Source organism: Phacochoerus africanus, chromosome 16 (genome assembly GCF_016906955.1).
Source record: "Phacochoerus africanus isolate WHEZ1 chromosome 16, ROS_Pafr_v1, whole genome shotgun sequence".
Lineage (NCBI taxonomy): Eukaryota > Metazoa > Chordata > Mammalia > Artiodactyla > Suidae > Phacochoerus > Phacochoerus africanus.
The window spans coordinates 42,082,068-42,099,489 of record NC_062559.1 but is presented as its reverse complement, the minus strand read 5'-3'; the positions used below and the strand labels follow the sequence as shown (position 1 = coordinate 42,099,489).

The 17,422-nt window shown below is 54.6% G+C and overlaps 1 protein-coding gene and 1 pseudogene across 1 annotated transcript in view; both read left to right on the top strand.

Annotated features, from left to right (window-relative positions):
* The window catches only part of MINDY4 (MINDY lysine 48 deubiquitinase 4), a 113,645-nt gene extending 96,588 nt beyond the window's left edge, over window positions 1-17,057 (top strand). The window contains exons 16-18 of the mRNA XM_047762902.1: window positions 6,442-6,622; window positions 7,166-7,238; window positions 16,619-17,057. Coding sequence (XP_047618858.1) covers window positions 6,442-6,622; window positions 7,166-7,238; window positions 16,619-16,667 — 303 coding nt within the window. The 3' untranslated portion in view covers window positions 16,668-17,057. The remainder of the gene's footprint in view (window positions 1-6,441; window positions 6,623-7,165; window positions 7,239-16,618) is intronic.
* LOC125117743 (oxysterol-binding protein-related protein 9-like) lies at window positions 7,493-15,945 on the top strand (annotated as a pseudogene).
* Window positions 17,058-17,422: the final 365 nt, after the last annotated feature.

Here is a 17,422-nt window from a genome sequence, read left to right as displayed (position 1 = left end):
GTGTGTGTGTGGTGGGCAAGGGCTTCTTCTCTAGGGACAAAGATCTGAAGTCTTAAGCCTTGTATTGTTTTCCTAGGACTATTGTAACAAAGCACCACAAACTGACTGGTTTAAAACCACAGAAACGAGTTCCCTCATAGTTCTGGTGCAGATGTTCTCCTAACAAAAGCCCAAACTCAAGGTGTTGGCAGGGCTAAAGTCCTCCGAAAACCAAAGGGAAACTCCTTCCTCACCCTTTCTAGCTTTTGGTGTTTTCCAGCAATCCTTGGTGATCCTTGGCTTGTGGATGCATCAGTCCAGTCTCTGCCTCTGGTTTCACATGGCCAACTTCTTCTTCTGTGTCTCCTTTTCTTTTCTTTTTTCCCACCCCAGTAGCACACAGAAATCTGTGGGCCAAGGACTGGACAGGAACCACAGCCATAACCCGAGCCACAGCAGTGACAATGGCGAGTCTTTAACCACTAGGCCACCAGCGAGCTCCAGTGTCTCCTTTTCTTATAAGCATGTCAGTCCTGTTAGGTTGTGGGCCCACCCTGCTCTGCTAACGTCATCTTAACTAATTACATCCGCAATGGCCCTATTTTCCAATAAGGCTGCATTCTGAGGTACTGGGGGCTAGGACTTCGACATATCTTTTGGGAGGACACAGTTCAACCCATAACAGGCCTCGCTCCATCTGTTTGCAGGTATATTGGTCTCTCTGTCTCCTCTCTCACTTCAGCCAGGGTCTTAGAAAGGGCTGGACCTCTAGGAGAAGCTGGGCAGGGGATAGGGTAACCGGATCTGTGGGCAGTGTGGGTAGGGGAGCACCAGGCCCTGCGCTCTTGTCCCAGCCTGCTGCTCACCCTTCTCAGCGCCTCAGTTTGAGGGAAGATACTGTTCTGTGGTTGATACACAGAAAGGGTTGTCTTGAAGGGGTAGCAGGAGGTCTTTGGTGGTGACTACCCCCCGAAGATTCTCAGAGGGTCAGGATGAGGCCTCATTTATTTACATCCCCAGGACCAGAGATGCAGATGTTGGCCCGAGGGGACACTCGGCATGCTAGGCAGATGGATTTGCCAGTTAGGTGGAGAGAGGCATTTTAGGGCAGGGCTCAGTTTCTTCATGCCCCTCCTGCATGATCACAATGGGTGTGCTGTCCCGTTGCTAGTGGGCTATGTGGCATGGCCCCATCCCCAGATCCCCTCTCTGGGGGACCCTCTACCCCCAGGGACAGGAGGCAGACTTGTGAGTTCCAAAGTCTTGGGGAGAAAAGAATGATAGTGACTCCTTCCCCAATGTGCTGGTGTCAGGAAGGAGTCCAGGAGTGTAGCCATGTGGCCTGTGAGAAGCGCCAGGAGCCCTGGGAGACAGACCGTGGGTGGGCTCTGAGAGCATTCGGCCCCAAGTTCCATGGCTGAGGGGGTAGCCTTGGCCAGGCCCACAGACACCCCAGCCTTACCGTGAGCCCTGGTCTCACTCTTGTGTGGAGGGCGTTGGTCAAAATGGAAACTATTTTTCTTTGGGCTGTTGAGGGTGATTGACAAGAAATTGGTTGAGTGTCACCCTTTCCTTGGAATAAAATGCTGATTGTGGAAATTCAGGTCCCGCAATGATCTGAATCCTCGAATGCGCATGGCTCCACTCTGCTGTTGAATGTTTGTCAAAGATGGAGAGTTTACCTCCCTGCGCTAGAGATGGTTTGCTCCTCTGCCATGGGACTGGAACCTCGCTAAGGAACCCGGGCCTCCTCTCCTCCTCCTCAGGGCTCCCCGCGGGCTGGGCCTCTGAAGGAGGAGGCAGAGGCCCAGCAGTTTAGACAAAGAGCTCTCCTCTCCCGTAGCTCCACCTGCCATCTCTTTTGTTGCTTCATTCCTCTGGGCCTTCATGATTAGGCGCGTTGGAGAGAAAAGGCAGCCAGGGAGGTTTAGCATCCAGGCCCAGGCTCGGACCCAGAGCCAGGGCCCCGCTCTGGCCTGTACTGGTCTTCCACTGGGCAGCACGGACGTGGTCATGGGAAAGGTATGGTGTTTGGAGCAGCCTGGGCTGTTCTGATGAGGCTGAAGCCTTGCTTTCAAGTAGAGGGCAGCGCCAGGCCTGCCTCTCACTCCCAGCTCATGTCCAGGCTTCTCAGAGGAGCCCCTGGCTGGGAGCCAGGGTTCCGGGGCCCTCCTGAGAATATGGGAGGTGGTAAGTCCAGGCTATGAGCTTGTCAGGTGACCTACCTTCCAGCTGTGTCCAAGGGAAGCAGAGGCAACTCTAGACTAAGAAATGCACACCTGGCATAACTAACCAGCCTCCCGCCCCTGCCTAGCTGTGTCCCATGGGACCTAATCTGCCGTAGGTGACCTGGTGACCCATCAGGCCGGACTTCCATCTGACTTCCGCCTCACTCCCCCATCCCAGGGCTCAGAGTGAGGGCTGGACTACACAGCAGAGGGAAGCCCAGCCCCTCTTGGCTCACAGCGGCAGTGGTGGTGGGGGACTGACAGAGCAGGGAAGGACAGCAGGGGACAGGGAGGTTAACCTCGGGGCTTTCCCGTAACCTGTAGGTCACGTTCATTGCTGCCTTCATGCAGGGTCCTGGGCCAAGACTGAGCTTGGCAGAGAGCGTCTGTGGGCACCATCCTCCTGTCATCTGTCCAGCTCCACAGACACTGCCCTCCACCGGGTACTTACACCAAGAGCACATCCAACCCATCGGGGGGCCACAGGGCTCCCTCCCTAAGTTGTTCCTCAAGTCTCTCCACTCTCACCCGTGTCTGAGCCACCAGCACTGCTGGTCTGCACACCTGTGATGGCCCCGCTGGCCTCTGGGTCCTGTCCCCACCTCCTTCCAGTCCTGCCCCTTCACTGAAGCCACTGAGATCTTTGAAAGAGTAGATCAGTCACACCATTCCTTTGCTTAACAACCTTCCATGGTTCCGAGTCCTCTGAGACTGTTAGGGGCTGAATTGTATCGTCTCCGCCAGCGTTCATTTGCCGAAGTCCTAGTCCCAGTCCAGTACCTTGGAGCGTGACTGTGTTTGGAGACAGGGCCATTAAAGAGGCAGTTAAGGTAAAAAGTCAGTCATATGGTTGTGCCCTAATCCGACTGACTGGTGTCCTTATAAGAAGAGATTGGGACACAGGTATACATGGGGAGACCATGTGAAGACACGAGGGAGACGGCCGTCTGCAGCCAGAGAGAGAGGCCTCGCAAGACACCAACTGCCAGCACCGTGATCTGGGACCTCTGGCCACCAGAATCAAGAGACAACAAATTTCTGTTGTTTGAACTGCCCAGTCTGTGGAACCTTGTTACGTGGCTCTAGCCAACAAATACAGAGTCTACAATCCAGGCCTTCCCATGGCCCGCAAGGCCCTGTGGGACCTGTCTCTGCATGTCCCTCCCTTCGCTTTTTGACTTCACGGTCAGGAAACCTCTCCTGACCTCCTCATCACTCTATCTCTCGGGGTCCCCTGCGCACCTGTCTTCCTCCGTCATAGAATCTGAATTCCTTCCTTCACAAGCCTCCTCTTGGTTTTACGGTTCCCTGTTCACTGCTTTTGAGACGCAAACTTGCTCTGCATTTGAACATTTCTGAGCTTTTGATGCATTACAGCAGTTGGTGGTGGGTCAGACTTTAATTGCCAGGCTGTTTGCTTTCTTAGTGGTACAAAAGATAATGGTGACTCTGAGGTCCATTGTAATGCGGTGCAAATGTGTCTGTGTGAGTATTTATCTGCTCTCTCCTCCCCATTCATCTGGTAACCCCCTCAAGCTTCTAGTGTCCCTCCCTGCTGTCCTGTTGCCTCACATGGTGCCTGGGACCAAACTCTAAGTCGTGTTGAAAGGATGCTATCTTTGGAGATGCTGGACTGCCACTCTGCCAGCAATCAAATGTTGGCATTTTATTTTATTTATTTATTTTTATTTTTTATTTTTTGTCTTTCTGTGATTTCTTGGGCCGCTCCCAGGGCATATGGAAGTTCCCACGCTAGGGGTCAAATTGGAGCTGTAGCCGCCGGCTTACACCACAGCCACAGCAACGCGGGATCCGAGCCGCACCTGCAACCTAAACCACAGCTCATGAGTAAGGCCAGGGATCGAACCCACAACCTCATGGTTCCTAGTCGGATTCGTTAACCACTGCGCCACTGCGGGAACTCCAAATGTTGGCATTTTAAATTAGGGCCCCAAGCCGGTAGTCCACGGATGAGTTGGGCACATACAGACTCCTTACCCTGCAAAAGACGTAAGAATCCATTTAAAAGTACAAGTTGATCCTTGAACCTTGTGGGGGTTAATCCCCATACAATTTACAGTTGGCCCTTGGTATCTGACATTCCTCTGCATCCAAGGATTCAACCAACGACGGACCATGCGGCACCGTAGTATTTACTACTGAAAAATATCTGCTGTATAGGCAGACCCGCAGCGTTCAAACCCACGTTGTTCAAGGGTCAAGTGTACTCCCGAATTGTGTTGCATGTTCATCTGCTAGGAGAGAGCCCAGGACTCTGCTGGAGGAAACAAGCCCCCGACCCTCCTTCCTCGCCACAGAATCCAAAGGAAGCAAATTTCATCTTTGGAAATTGTCACCCACTGAAGGGGCTCCTGATGAGAAAATTCATTTATAGACAACCCCCCCCCCAGCAGCTTTTTTGCCCTTAATCTTTTGACCATTGCATAAATGTCAAGCTGCCCTTTTGTCCCTCTGCTGGAAAGTTCAGGGTGGCTGATTCTGCAGACGCCTGTTCCCTGGCAGGTGCACAGTTCTTTTTCCTGCAGTGAGCGAGCACTGGGTCCCCAGTCCCAGGCTCTCTGTTCGAGGTGATGCCCTCACCAGGAAAGCCTCTTTTAGCTTGGAACAGAGGCCAAGTGTGCAGTAGGGTTTAGGCACATCTAGCCACGCCCTGTCCTTTGGGACAACTGATTCCCCTCCACCCCAAGGAGGAGCCAGCCCCACAGTCATATTTTAATGCTGACAGGAGGGCCCAGTGGGCCAGGTGGGGCCAGGCCAGGCCCTTGGACGATGAGAAAACGAGCACTTTGTAAAGTTCACTCTCTACCCTCTGTAGCAAAATTCACAGGCAAGCCTTTCCCCAGAGAGAGTTTGGGGCCTTCTGAGCACAGCCCCTCTGTCCAAGACACCTGAGCCCAGAGTTGCCTCCAGGTGAGCTCTGGGAGGCCTGAAGAAAACTGGCAGCCACTCTTCTGTGCCGGGCTCTGGAGAAACTATGCCCATCTCCCCACTGGAAAAATAATTCCCATTCTTTCTTTAATCCACAGACCGCGGCTGTAAATACCTGGGCAGGCAAACATCTCCCTGGGGCTGGTGGGGATTAGGCTGAATCAGCCTGGCCCACTGCACTTACAGAAATGAATAAACCAGGGCCCGAGGTGGGCAGTCACAGGTGACAGGGAGAGAGCGCGTCGAGGTTGGCGGTGGCATCTGATCAGGTCCTCAGGGGCCCCGCCCGCCTCTCTCCTCTGCAGGCACAGCAGCAGCAAGGTCCCGCTGCCCATCCCGTGCCTTTGCTTCCCCAGTGCCCTCTGCCTCGCAGGTCCTCTGCTGGGAGCTTTCCAGACTCCCTCCCCAGAGGGAGTTCTGGCTCCTTATCCTCCCCTCCCCCTGCTCCCTTTCCTGATCCCCGCTGTTCCCTGAATGTCTCTGGATGGGTGTTCCCGGCGTCACCCACAGATTGCTCACCCAGGGCCTTCCTTTTCCCCGTGGCTCTAAGCCCCACTTGTCTTCAAGCTAAAGTTCTAGCTCAGGTTTCTCTTCGTTCATGAGGACCTGCATTCGTCAAATGCTTGCTTTTGTTGACTTAGACCCGTGCTCCCAGTGCTCAGGGTCTAGTTAGTGCACGAGGCAGGCAGACACGCTATCATGAGGCGGAGTGAGGTACTTCAGCAGAGGAGGGTAGGTCCCCACTACCTGGTACCCCTCCCCCGACCCTGGGAGCTAGAAGGAGGGCATGGTTCCTGCTCTCTGGGTCACTGGCTGAGGCAGGACCCAAGGAGAAGAGCCGCGTACTGATGAGCTGTGAATGCACAGGCATGAGGCTTGCCATCTGCATAGTTTGGGACTGCTGAGAGGCTCTCTGTGGCGGTGGTTGGGGAGGGTCGGGTCTGGGAGGTCATTGGGAGGAAGGCTGGGCATGAGGCAGCTTTTGGAGGCCGGGTGGGCAGCCCCACATACTGGCTGGATGTGGGAGATGAAAGGGGATGCCTGGCTTTCAGGCGGGAGTCTCCATGTGACTGGGCCAAGGCCCTGTGAGCAGCAGGCTGAGAGGGCAGAGACAGCTCTGTGTATATGAGTGACACATGAGGCCCAGCATCACACACAGGCTGGGGTTCCCAACAGGGCCTTGCTGACGGCAGCCTGGGCCTGGGGTTGGAGCAGAGGTGCTCTAGGCCCTGGGGATGGCACGTTGCATCAGGGATCTCCCTTTGCCCCTGTCTCCCTCGTCCAGGTCGGCTGCTTCCTGAAGACCCCGAGGTTCCCCATCTGGGTGGTGTGCAGTGAGAGCCACTTCAGCGTCCTCTTCAGCCTGCAGCTGGAGCTCCTGCGAGACTGGAGGACCGAGAGGCTCTTTGACCTGTACTACTACGACGGCCTAGCCAACCAGCAGGAGCAGATCCGGCTGACCATTGGTGCGCACCTCCCTGCCCCGTCCCTCTGCATCCAGACTGGCCCAGGGCCGCGTCCCTAGCATGCCCAGTCAGGACAGTCAGAGAACAATGCAGCCTTGGCTGTCAGGACTGGGAATCAGAGAGCGACTACGAGACGGTCCTCCTGCAGGGGGCCGGAGCTGGGCCTTGAGAAGCTGGTGGCACTAGGGGTACGATGAGGTTGGGACTAGGTAGTAGAGAGTCAGGACTATCATGCCAACAATTTGAGCTTTATTCTCCAGGCAGTAGGGAACCATAGAAGGTTTTGGAGCAGAGGAGTGATGGGATGAGATATGTTTGTAGAAGAATTATTCTAGTATCTGAAGGGGGGCAGGAGGGTGGGGTGGACACTGGAGGTGAGAGGCCAGCCAGTTGGGTGCTGTGGTGACCAGGGCAGAACCGAAGGGCAGGATGAGGGTGGGGCCGTGGAGAAGAGGGTGGTGCCAGAAGAGTTGGGTCCCGGGAGTAGGGTAGAGTTGCTGCTGACCTTGGAGTGATGAGCCTGTGCCTCTCTCCCCTCCCCAGACACCACCCAGACCGTCCCTGAGGACAAAGACAACGACCTCGTCCCGCCCCTTGAGCTCTGCATTAGAACCAAGTGAGTCAGGCCCGTCGCTGGCTTTGGAAGCACACCTGAATGGCAGGGGGTGGGGGAGTGCAGGGGTCAGGGGTGGCCTACAGGACGGGTTTCTGGATTGTCCCAACTAAGAGGTGTGTGGTGAGGGGGTGGGACCCCACAGGCTGGAAAGACAGTGCTGGGGGGCTTGTTCATATGTGGCATTTTGTGGTCACTGTGGTCCAGGGAGAAGTGTGTGATTTGTGGGATGACGTGTCTTCAGATAGCTTCTTAGGATGTCCCCGTGGTGGGGGCGGAGGAGTCAATGGGTGTCTCTTGAAGACCCTCCTCGTTCAAGGCAGCAGCTGCCTGATGTCATCGTGAGTGTGGTTAGGACAGGTAAGGTTGCCACGTGTTGATGGCGGTAGAAGGTAGAGGGTGCTCAGAGGTGGCTTCCTGGAGCAGAGCAGCAGCCCCTCTGCATTGGGGGAGCAGCGTCTCTCATTCTGCTAGTGCGGGTGGGGCTCTCTGAATACCAGGTGGGGGTACCCGCGGCCTCAGGGGGCTAGGGGAGTGGTCACTGACTCCTCTGGTGGGGGAGGGGCAGGGTTGGGGCAGAGTTCTCCATCTGGGCCCGGGAGGGGCAGCACTTTGGGGGCTGTAGCTGTGGGGCATCGCCGGTGCTCAGGCAGGCCCTTCACAAAGCCTTTGGATGGTGACTGGAGACCTTGGGGTGCAGTGGGAGGGGCAGGCCCAGCGAGGAAGCAGTAGAACTTGCACACGTGATGAACTCAGGTTCTGGAGTTCAAATCCTGGCCTTGCCACTTTCTGGTTGTGAGCCATTGGACAGCTCCTGTCTGCGCCTCACTCTGTCTTCTGTAAAGTGGGGGTAATGGCCACGCCTGGCTCACGTGATTGTGAAGAGTGCCCAGGACACTACCAAGCACCGTGAACAGCCCTCACTGTTATTGTCTCATCCTCTCCTGGCTTGCTGTGACCTTGGGCGGAACTTCTGTTTTCCTGTTTGTGAAGTGGTGGGGGTTGGGGCGGAGGATATGGGTCACGGCTGGGGCTTTGTTCTCTGACTGCCCGAGATCGAGATCGAGGGGGCTCACCTAGAGCCTAGGGCCGCTGCCCACCCACGGGCAGGTGAGCCCTTGATGGAGCCTCAGAGAGAAGCTGGACTCCACACACTCAGTGGAAACCCGGGGAGGGGACGTGGAGGAGACCTCGGGACCTCCTCATTACGCCCCACCCTCGTGTCTGTCTGCCCGTCCGTCCACCTGCCCCCACCAGGCCGGGGATGAGCATTCCTGTGGGGTCACGCATCGGCCTTTCTTTCGTCAGGAGGATTAAAGGCACATGCAGGTCGCTTTGCTTTCATGTACAAAGGGCCACTCATTCAGGGTGATGAGAGAAGGGCAGCAGCGGGGAAGGAGGTGACACCAGCCTTGGCACCTTGTGTAGGACAGGATGGGAGGCCATGGGGCTTCCTTCCTGCAGGAGGGCCTGCCTGGCAGGCTCTGGACCGCCCCTGGGCCCATCCCGGACCCCCAGGACCCCTCTCTGAAGGCCTCTATCTGTCTCTGTATCCCTCCGAGGGCCTCCCCCGCCTCGACCTCTCCACCTGCACCATCTGGGGTAACTCCTTCCCTGGGACTGTTTCTGCTGCAGGCCTCCACCCTCCAGGCCCTGCCCATGGGCCCAGGGATCAGACTTCTCGGGCTCAGCCCTAAGCCCACTGCTGGAGCATGACTCGGGGCCCTGGTCTGTTAGGGAGCTTGGTCCAGAGGCATTTGAGGGTGAACCTGGGCCCAGAGCACCTCCGTTCCTGTCAGCTGTCCTCCCCCCTTCCCCCCGTGGCCATGTGCCATGAGGCGAGCCAGTGAAGTGATGGCATGAGAACCATCTGGAGAGTCTGCACGCCTCGGGGAGTGAGCCCTTGGCCTGGGGCAGACGGTCCAGGCGAGTCCCTCCCTGCCTTGTTTATACTGCTCACTGTCTCGGGGGGGGGGGGGGGGGGGCGGCGAGCCTGGGCAAGGCTGAGCCCTGCCTCTCCTCCAGCCATGCTTCCTAGTCCTTGTCGCAGATAGAAATCATCCTATTTGTGTAGTACACCAGGTTAGGGACAACCGGCCTGGGGACTCTGGTTGGCCCAGACTCCACCCAGCTCCCTGACGACTGAGGAGATCAATAGCCCAGCATGTCTGTGGCTACCCATTGGGAAGATTTCCTCTGGAGTTTGGTCCGCAGGCCTCAGCAGGCATCCTTGGTGAGTGTGGGAACACACAGATCACTGGGTTCCAGCCCTGGGGCTTCTGGTTCAGTAGGTCTGGGGTGGGGCCTGAGAATGTGCATTTCTGAAGAGTGCAGCACTCCCAGGTCCACTGGTACTGCTGTCCTGGGATGAGAACTGATGTCCTGGTGGTGGTGAGGGCGGTGCCTACCTGTTCCTCACCCTTCCTGGGTGCCTTGTGAGAGTCAGATGTCAAGTGAGGTGCTGATCCCCCAGCGTGGGGCCCACAGTAACACCCTGACTCCTCTGGCTGCTCCCCGCCCCCAGGTGTGAATGCTGCAGCCACTGCCAGGGCTTCGCTGAAATCAGTTCCGCTTCCCCCATCACTGGCCCCACCATGGTGGGTCCATCTGGGCAGTTAACACCGTGAGACTTTTCCAGCCTCATTCCCAGAAAGCCGAGTGGGCGAGTATGGAGTGGGAACGCTGGCTTTCCCCCTCTGTATCCATCAGATAACATACCACTGTAATGGGAAACAGCAGGCCCAGGCTCTGGAATCCTGCTTCAAGGGGTTGGCTTACAAAGGCTTTGCATTTTGTTTTCATCCCAGATTCTCAGACAGCTCAAAGGGAGAAATTTGGGAAAATGGTCTTCAAGGTCAGTGAGGACCTGCTAGAGTTGGGGGGAGAAGTCCTGCTGCCCGTTGAAAGTCCCTGCCTTGATAGGAAGGCGATATGAGCCAAGCTCAGGTCATTTCCAAGGCCAGAGTCCAAGCACCTGCTGAAAGGCAGGCAAGTGCTCACAGGAGGGCAGACTAACCTGGGCCCAGGAGGGCTTTGCCTCCCATCACTTCAACCTCGTGGAACCCATGGGCTGGACTCTGTGGAAGAAACAGCTGGATGAGACTTGGTTCTTAGGCTCAGAGTTCACAATTCAAGTTCAGAATCAACTCTATGCTAATCCAGGGAGAGATGTACAGCCTGCCCTCAAACCCAGCTCTGTTGGGGACACTCACCCTGACCCACACAGAGCCCACCACATGCCTGGCCATCTGGCAACCTGCTTGATCCACAGAAGGTCTCCTGGATGCCACCCGAGATGGCCCTTCCTTCTGCAGACGGGGTTCTCCAGAGGGCCCCAGGCCACACCTTGAGTCACAAGCAGTGCAGGGCCTGGAGCTTAGGCCCATGCTGTCCCCGCCCAGTGGAAGGTCACTGAGCGGGCAGTGTGACTTCCCACCACCTGGCTTGGTTGCCACGGTGACATTGCGTAAGACCAGACTGCCAGTTTTGCCTGTGGAGAAGAGCATCCTAATTTGAACCATCCCTGGTCCAGTGCTATCTCCTCTCTCTGGTGTGACGCATGCCTCGGTCTCAGAGAATCTCCTGTTACCTTTGCTTGTGTCAGGAATGTGGGGTCTGTTCCCCATCCCCTCCCTTCTCTGTTTTCTAACCATCTCAGGAGAAAAAAAAAAAAAAGGTCATTTCCAAACAAGACACACATGGTGACCTCTCTCAAGCTTCCAGCCTCGCTAGAATGGGAGAAAATGAAACAGTTGTCAACAGTCCAGAGAAAAGAGGAAAGAACTCATAACCGGGGCCTGGGGCTGGGCTGCAGATGTTTCTGTTTGGAGGCTCAGACAAGAAATCGAAAATGGAATTTCAGCTGCGAACAGTGCCTTTGAGGGGCTGGAGCTGAGCACCCACCTCCCTCAGCTGCCTGCCTGAGGGGCCTGCTCCAGCCTCCACGCCTCTGCTCACACCCTTCTTGCCCAGGGTCCCTCTTCACAGTGCCTCCCACCCACCGAGGAAGGGCTCCCTGGGAGCTCCTGCTGCCCAACTGCCCTCTTCTGGTTTCCCTCCCTGCAACTCAGAGCACGTCTGCCCATGGGGTCCCTTGCCTTGCTTGGGTGCAAGCAGCATGTAAGGCCGTGATGCAGACACGAGCACTGAACAGGAGTCCTGACTCTGCTGCTGCCACGTGGCATGACCTCCAGCAGGTCTGGCTCTGTCTGGACCTCTTTCCCCATCTGTCCATTGGGCACAACGGTCCGTTCCCTGAGCTGCTGTAAGGTGGAGAGAAGACATGTCGAAGCGTTCCCTTTCCTCGGGAGACCTGTGGGGCTCACACACGAGTCAGGGGAGGAGGAAGAATGGAGGAGGCACAAGGGCAGGCACAGGGGAGTGGAGATGGGCCATGGGCAGGGCTTGGTGACTGCAGGGTTCAAAGGGGGGTAAGAGTGAAGTGTGATGAAGACTTCAGCTTCCCCGCTGTGCCTGGGCTTGAGGAGGGCAGCTGCCGTGCCAGGGAGCCCAGCCCCAAGCTAGAGGTCCCAGAGGGGATGGAGGTGAGGGAGACTGGCTCTTCCCTCGAGGGGCTCACAGGGAGACCCCGTGACAGTATGGGCAGGAAGAGCCTGTCAGTGGTGCCAAGGGAGGAGCCTCGGGCAGCCTTGGGATCAGAGAACACATCCGGCAGGAGGGCTCCTGGATCTGAGGATTGAGGGCAGGAGAGGGAGGCTGGCCATCCAGGTGGAGGGCACAGCACGGGCCGAGCTGCAGGTGAGAGACAGCTGGGCTGGGGCTCATTGTGGAGCTGCCCTGGCTCCCAGCGGCTAGAGCGTGGGACAGGACTCTTGCCTGGGAATCCGAAGTAAGTGGAGTTCTGGGTGTATTTCTGCTGGTCAGCTCTGAGGACTTTAAAGCCAGTCCTGCCCTCTTCTTGCCAAAACAGGGTCTGTCAGGCACCTTTTTCTCCCCTGAAATACCTCAGTTTCATCAGTGTTGAAAATCTGTTGAGACAGGTAACTGCTGCTCTGCTGCGGTGATGGCCCCTGGGGAGGACAGGGCCTCATTCGAAGTCATGCACAGGGCCTGTGTGTGATGCTGAGCTGATCTGGGCTCTGGACTTCACAGTATCATCACTGAACTCAACCCTGAAGGCAGTGGTCCTCGATCAGGGACAGTTTTTCTCCCCAGGGGACATTTTTGGTTGTCATAGGTTAGGGGAGAGTGCTAAGCATCCTGCAGTGCACCAGACAGCTCCTGCAACAGAATTATCCAGCCCAAATGTCCGCAGGGCCCTGGTTGAGAAATTTTGCTCTAGACTCTCACTCTCAGCCTCCTTCTGCATCACACAGCTGAGTGTGCCTGGGCGCTGCCTCCGCACTTCGAAGCCAGTCCTTTTCATCCCTCCCCTTCCTCTGGAAACCCCTAATTGCATACACAGAGCTCTTATTCATGCTTGTAATTGACCTATAGACTTTTAGAACTATCCCTACTGGAGAGCCATTCATCCACCCATAAGCACAGCCCTTTCAATTTTTTTAAAACGTCTCTGCTTTGATTTCCTACTGTAATTGTGAACTGCTTCTTTCTATGTTTCTAGCACTCTCCCTGTCTTGGCACCTGTTGGCCAGGGTGGGGTACGTTAGTTACCTCTGGGAACAGTGAGCATAAACCCCACAGCCTGACCTCAGAACACGGTATGACATGGATGTCCAGCAGCAGATGGGGGTGAGTCATACCCACCCCGAAGCCAAACCCATTTTGTCAGGATCTTAGGGGTTTGCAGATTGGGAGCTCTGAGGAGGAACTTCCGTCTGCCTGTTGGTATGGGGAAAGTGAAGCTGGGCGGACCAGAGAGGGGATGTTATAGGGATATAGGAAGTCTGGTCTATTTCTGACCCTTTCCCTCATTTTCTCCATGACTGGGGCAGGAATCCACCATGGTCTGGGCAGTAGTTTCCCTTTGGCAAGTCTGGATCCCTGACGTCTGTTTGGAGCCAGGCTGCTGGCGAGAATGTCAGTCTCCTCCCTGCCTGCTTCTGCCAGCCCCTGAGGGTCTGGATTCAGGATGTTCTCCTAGCATCTAAGACTCTGATAGGAAATTTACAGATGCTAATGCTCCCTTATAAATCTTAACAGAACTATAAAAGCTTTTCAATGACATGTTTCAAAACTGCACAGAGAAAGAAAATTGAAAACCTCAAGTTTCTTGGTGGAATCAATTAGGCCCTGCCCCATGTTGCAGGCAGCACGTTGCTAAAGCACTGTTAACCCCATAGAGGTAGCAGGTCCACCCAGTGCCTTGGAAGCCGCCATCAGTACAATGTCTTCTCACCAGTCTCACCTCCAGAAATTGCTCCGTTGTGCAAGTCAGACCATCCATCTTGCCCACCAGCTGGACCTACATTAGCTACCCTGAGACATCATCAGGGTCCAGCACCAGAAGTGCAGGCAGTGGCACCCACCTCCCAGGAGCAGCCTGACTTCTGGCGATGCCAGGTTGTCTCCAGATACGATCCCAACGCCTCTTCTTCAAGCAGTGACAAATGTTAAGATGCTGATGGATTCCATCAAAGTAGCTCGACCCTAAAGCATCTGATAGATTCCCCTGGATCTGCCTCAGTGCTGACACACAGCAGCTCAGAGAGCAGTCTAACACACCCGGGCACCAAAAAATCACTTAACTCTTCCATATCCAATGAAATAGGGTGCTGACCATGTCGAGTCACAGGACACGACTGACAGTGAAGCAGAGCCAGGGTCCGTGGACAAGCACCAGAGTTTATCATCCATTTCTTATCACTGGTTAGGCTTGGAATAGATCTCACTAAGGCAGTTCTTCCAATAATTAATTACTCTTGGGAGACAATGTAGAAATGCATGCAAACCTGTTTGCACATCCAGACCTGGCTCTGAGATTTGTGACCAGAAGGATCCCAGGGACCAAATCGTTCAAGTGGTGAAAAGGTACCTCTCAGCATTTCATGCATGATGGAAGGGGCCAGTGGCCGAAAACCATACAACCCCATTTGGGGTGAGATCTCTCAGGCTTACCGAGCACTACTAAGTGACACTGAAGAGCACACAGAACTAGTGTTTGAAGGACCAGTTCCTTAAAGCAGTGTAGCCTTTATGGCTGAGCAGCTCGTGATGGCACCCACCCATCTCAGCTTTTCATGCTGAGTGTTTTAAGAAGATGCAATTCAGTGTTGATGTATGGACCAGATAAAGATTTCTTGGGACGTCGACTGGCACACACAGCATAGGGCAGGGCTGTCTGGGGTCTAGACTGTGGCGATTCTCACATTCCCCAGTGGTTGTGGAAGGCCAGTCCTCACTGTGCCCTGGGTGGAGCTATGAGGAAAATGCAATACAACTGTTCCTAAATGGGCTATATGCAAATATCATCTCCCACACTAGATATTTACTGGAGCAAGAAGCATAGAATTACTGTTAACATTCTTTTTTCTCCAAATGACAAGAAATCTTTCTGCTCACTTGAAGAGGAGTGGAGTGGTGTTAAGTGTGCAAAATATTCAGCAAAGTGTCGCAGAGGCTTTACAGAGACGAAGACGATGCCTGTGATCAGGAGGAAAGGAGCTTGGGAGAACGGAATGGCTATGAATCTCACTGCCTCTGCAAGGCTGTCCCTCTCAACCTGAAAATCAGTGACGTTGATACGGCCATTGAAGCAAAGCATAAAGAAAGGCAAAGGGCAGAAAGAAGCCTGAGGAAGGAAGGAGAGAGGAATTCAGTGAGGGGGTCTAGGTTATTTGCGAAGACAGAGACTGTTGGGTTTATGGTGAACCATTACTGAAACCTCATGGTGCTTCTAAGCATTTGGCTAGGAAATGCAACAGTCTTATTTTGGGAGAACTCATTCACTCCATTGCTGCCGTTCCAACCTCAGGGATCCAGGCAGACCTCAGAGATACTGCGGGTTTGTTCCAGACCAGCGCAGTAAGTGTCTGGATTTCCCAGTGCATACACCGCTCATGTTTACACCATCCTGTGTGTATCAAGACTATCAAGTATGCAGTAGCATCATGTCCAAAAAGCAATGTCCATATGCTAATTAGAAAACACTTTATTGCTAAAAACTGGTAGCCATTATCTGAGCCTTCAAAGAGTCGCAGATCTTTGCAGTAGTGACATCAGCGATCACTCATCAGAGATCACTGTTAACAACGTGGTCACCGTCAAGACAGTTGCAGTATTGTGAGAATTACCAAAATGTGACACAGAGACATGGGGCAAGCAAATGCTCTTGGGAAAATTGTACTAATAGACTTGCTTGACACAAGGTTGCCACAAACCTTTAATTTGTGAAGAACACAGTACCTGCGAAGTGCAGTAAAGCAAAGGGTGATAAAATGAGGTTTAGGTTTTGAAAATGTGTGCTTCCTCTCTAAACCCCATGCCCTGGGCCAGGGATCAAATCCAAGATGAAGCTTCAGCCTACACCACAGAAACAGCAACGCCAGATCCTTAACCACTGCATCACAGTGGGGACTCCCTGGGAAGCATTTTTAACAAACCAGCTCCATGTGTTAAAATTGAGTGCTGGGAAATGTCACGGTCCCACCTCCAATAACTTTAATTTTGGAATTGAACTATTATTAAATTGTGTCTTACCCTGGACCACTGCTTAATTATACTCTGTGCTTCTTAAGGCTTCTTAAAGTAATTTTTTCTAAAAAATGCGTATCTGGGGGTTCCCGTTGTGGCAAAGCAAAAACAAATCCGACTAGTATCCATGAGGATGCAGATTCAATCCCTGGCCTTGATCAGTAGGTCAGGATCCAGTATTGCTGTGAGTTGTGGTATAGGTTGCAGATACAGCTAGGATCCTGCATTGCCGTGGCTGTGGTGTATGCCAGCAGCTGTAGTTCCTCTTCAACCCCTAGCCTGGGAACCTCCATATGCCTTGGGTGCAGTCCTAAAAAGCCAGGGGAAAAAAATAATGCATATCTGTGTTTTACTGAACTGCTCATAACCCTTCACTAGCTTCTCATGGTTCTTAGAGCCGAGCTCAGAATCCTTGCAAGGGCCTTCCAGCCCCTGTGCAGTGCCACCCCTGCTGGCTCTCTGTGTCCCCCCTCCTGTGCCTTGAGCCCTCCAGCACTTTTACATATCTAGGTCTTCCCATGTGCCTTTAAAGTGTCACCATCAGGCACATCTGGAAAACGGCTGCATTCAGAGATGTGTAGATCACTCACCTCAGTCGAGAGGTTTTGGGTGCGTTTGTTTTGCAGGGCCCTGGTGTGTAGGTTTGTGAGTCTGGAGGGGTGAGGTGGGCGTGTTGGAATCTGAAATTCTTGAAGCCCCAGCAACAGGAATTCAGCTCCTATGTGGGCCTCTGAGGCTCTAACCCTCTTTCTCTGTTCCTCTGCTCTTAGGTGGAAGGGGGCATCAGTGAACTGGAATGGCTCAGACCCCATCCTGTGACTCTCCACGTGGGTAAGCCCCACAGCTCCAGTGCTCATCACTGGGGGTGATGGCTGAATCCCAGGCCTGAAGGACAAGTCTCTCAGAAGAGTGTCACCTGCACATGGACCAGCACTGCTACAGAAGCATCCAGAACCTCCCTACCCCTGCCATGAAGGGCCTGCCCAGGACTGTGGGCCCAGAGTACTGCTTTGCAGCACCCTCTGGGCTGAGCTGTGGCTGCCAAGGATGGAATGAGGCCGGGCGGGGCCTCTGCTGCCCCCCACCTGCATCCCTGCCTCACTCCCTGCCAAGCCATCCCCTCGCCAGGCCTCTGATACGGTCGGCCCTGGGGACCCTGGGCACTCCTTATTTCTGGTAGTTGGCTCTATAAAGCAGGAGTCAAACCCATGCTGAGGGTTCAGGCTCATTTGTTCTGTTGTCACAAAGGAAGCCTGGCTGGGGTGGATGATGGGTGGAGGGGTCCCAGAGCCCTGGACACTGTGGGCCAAGTGGTCATCTAACAAGGGTCTTAGCAGGCAAGCAACATCCTCTGGCTCAGTGGTGACCCTGGCTGGGCTTCTCGTCTGGCCTCTCTTCTGTGGATCCGCCCTAGGTCTAAGGCAGCCGGCTCCATGAGCTGTGCCAACCAGGAGCAACTCAGACCCCCTGGGAGCCCATCTCAGGGCCAACCCGGAGCCCTGTGAGGCCCCAGGAGGATGGTCGTGTGGACCAGGAGGGTAGGCTAGACCTGCCGGACCTGGCCAAGCAGATAC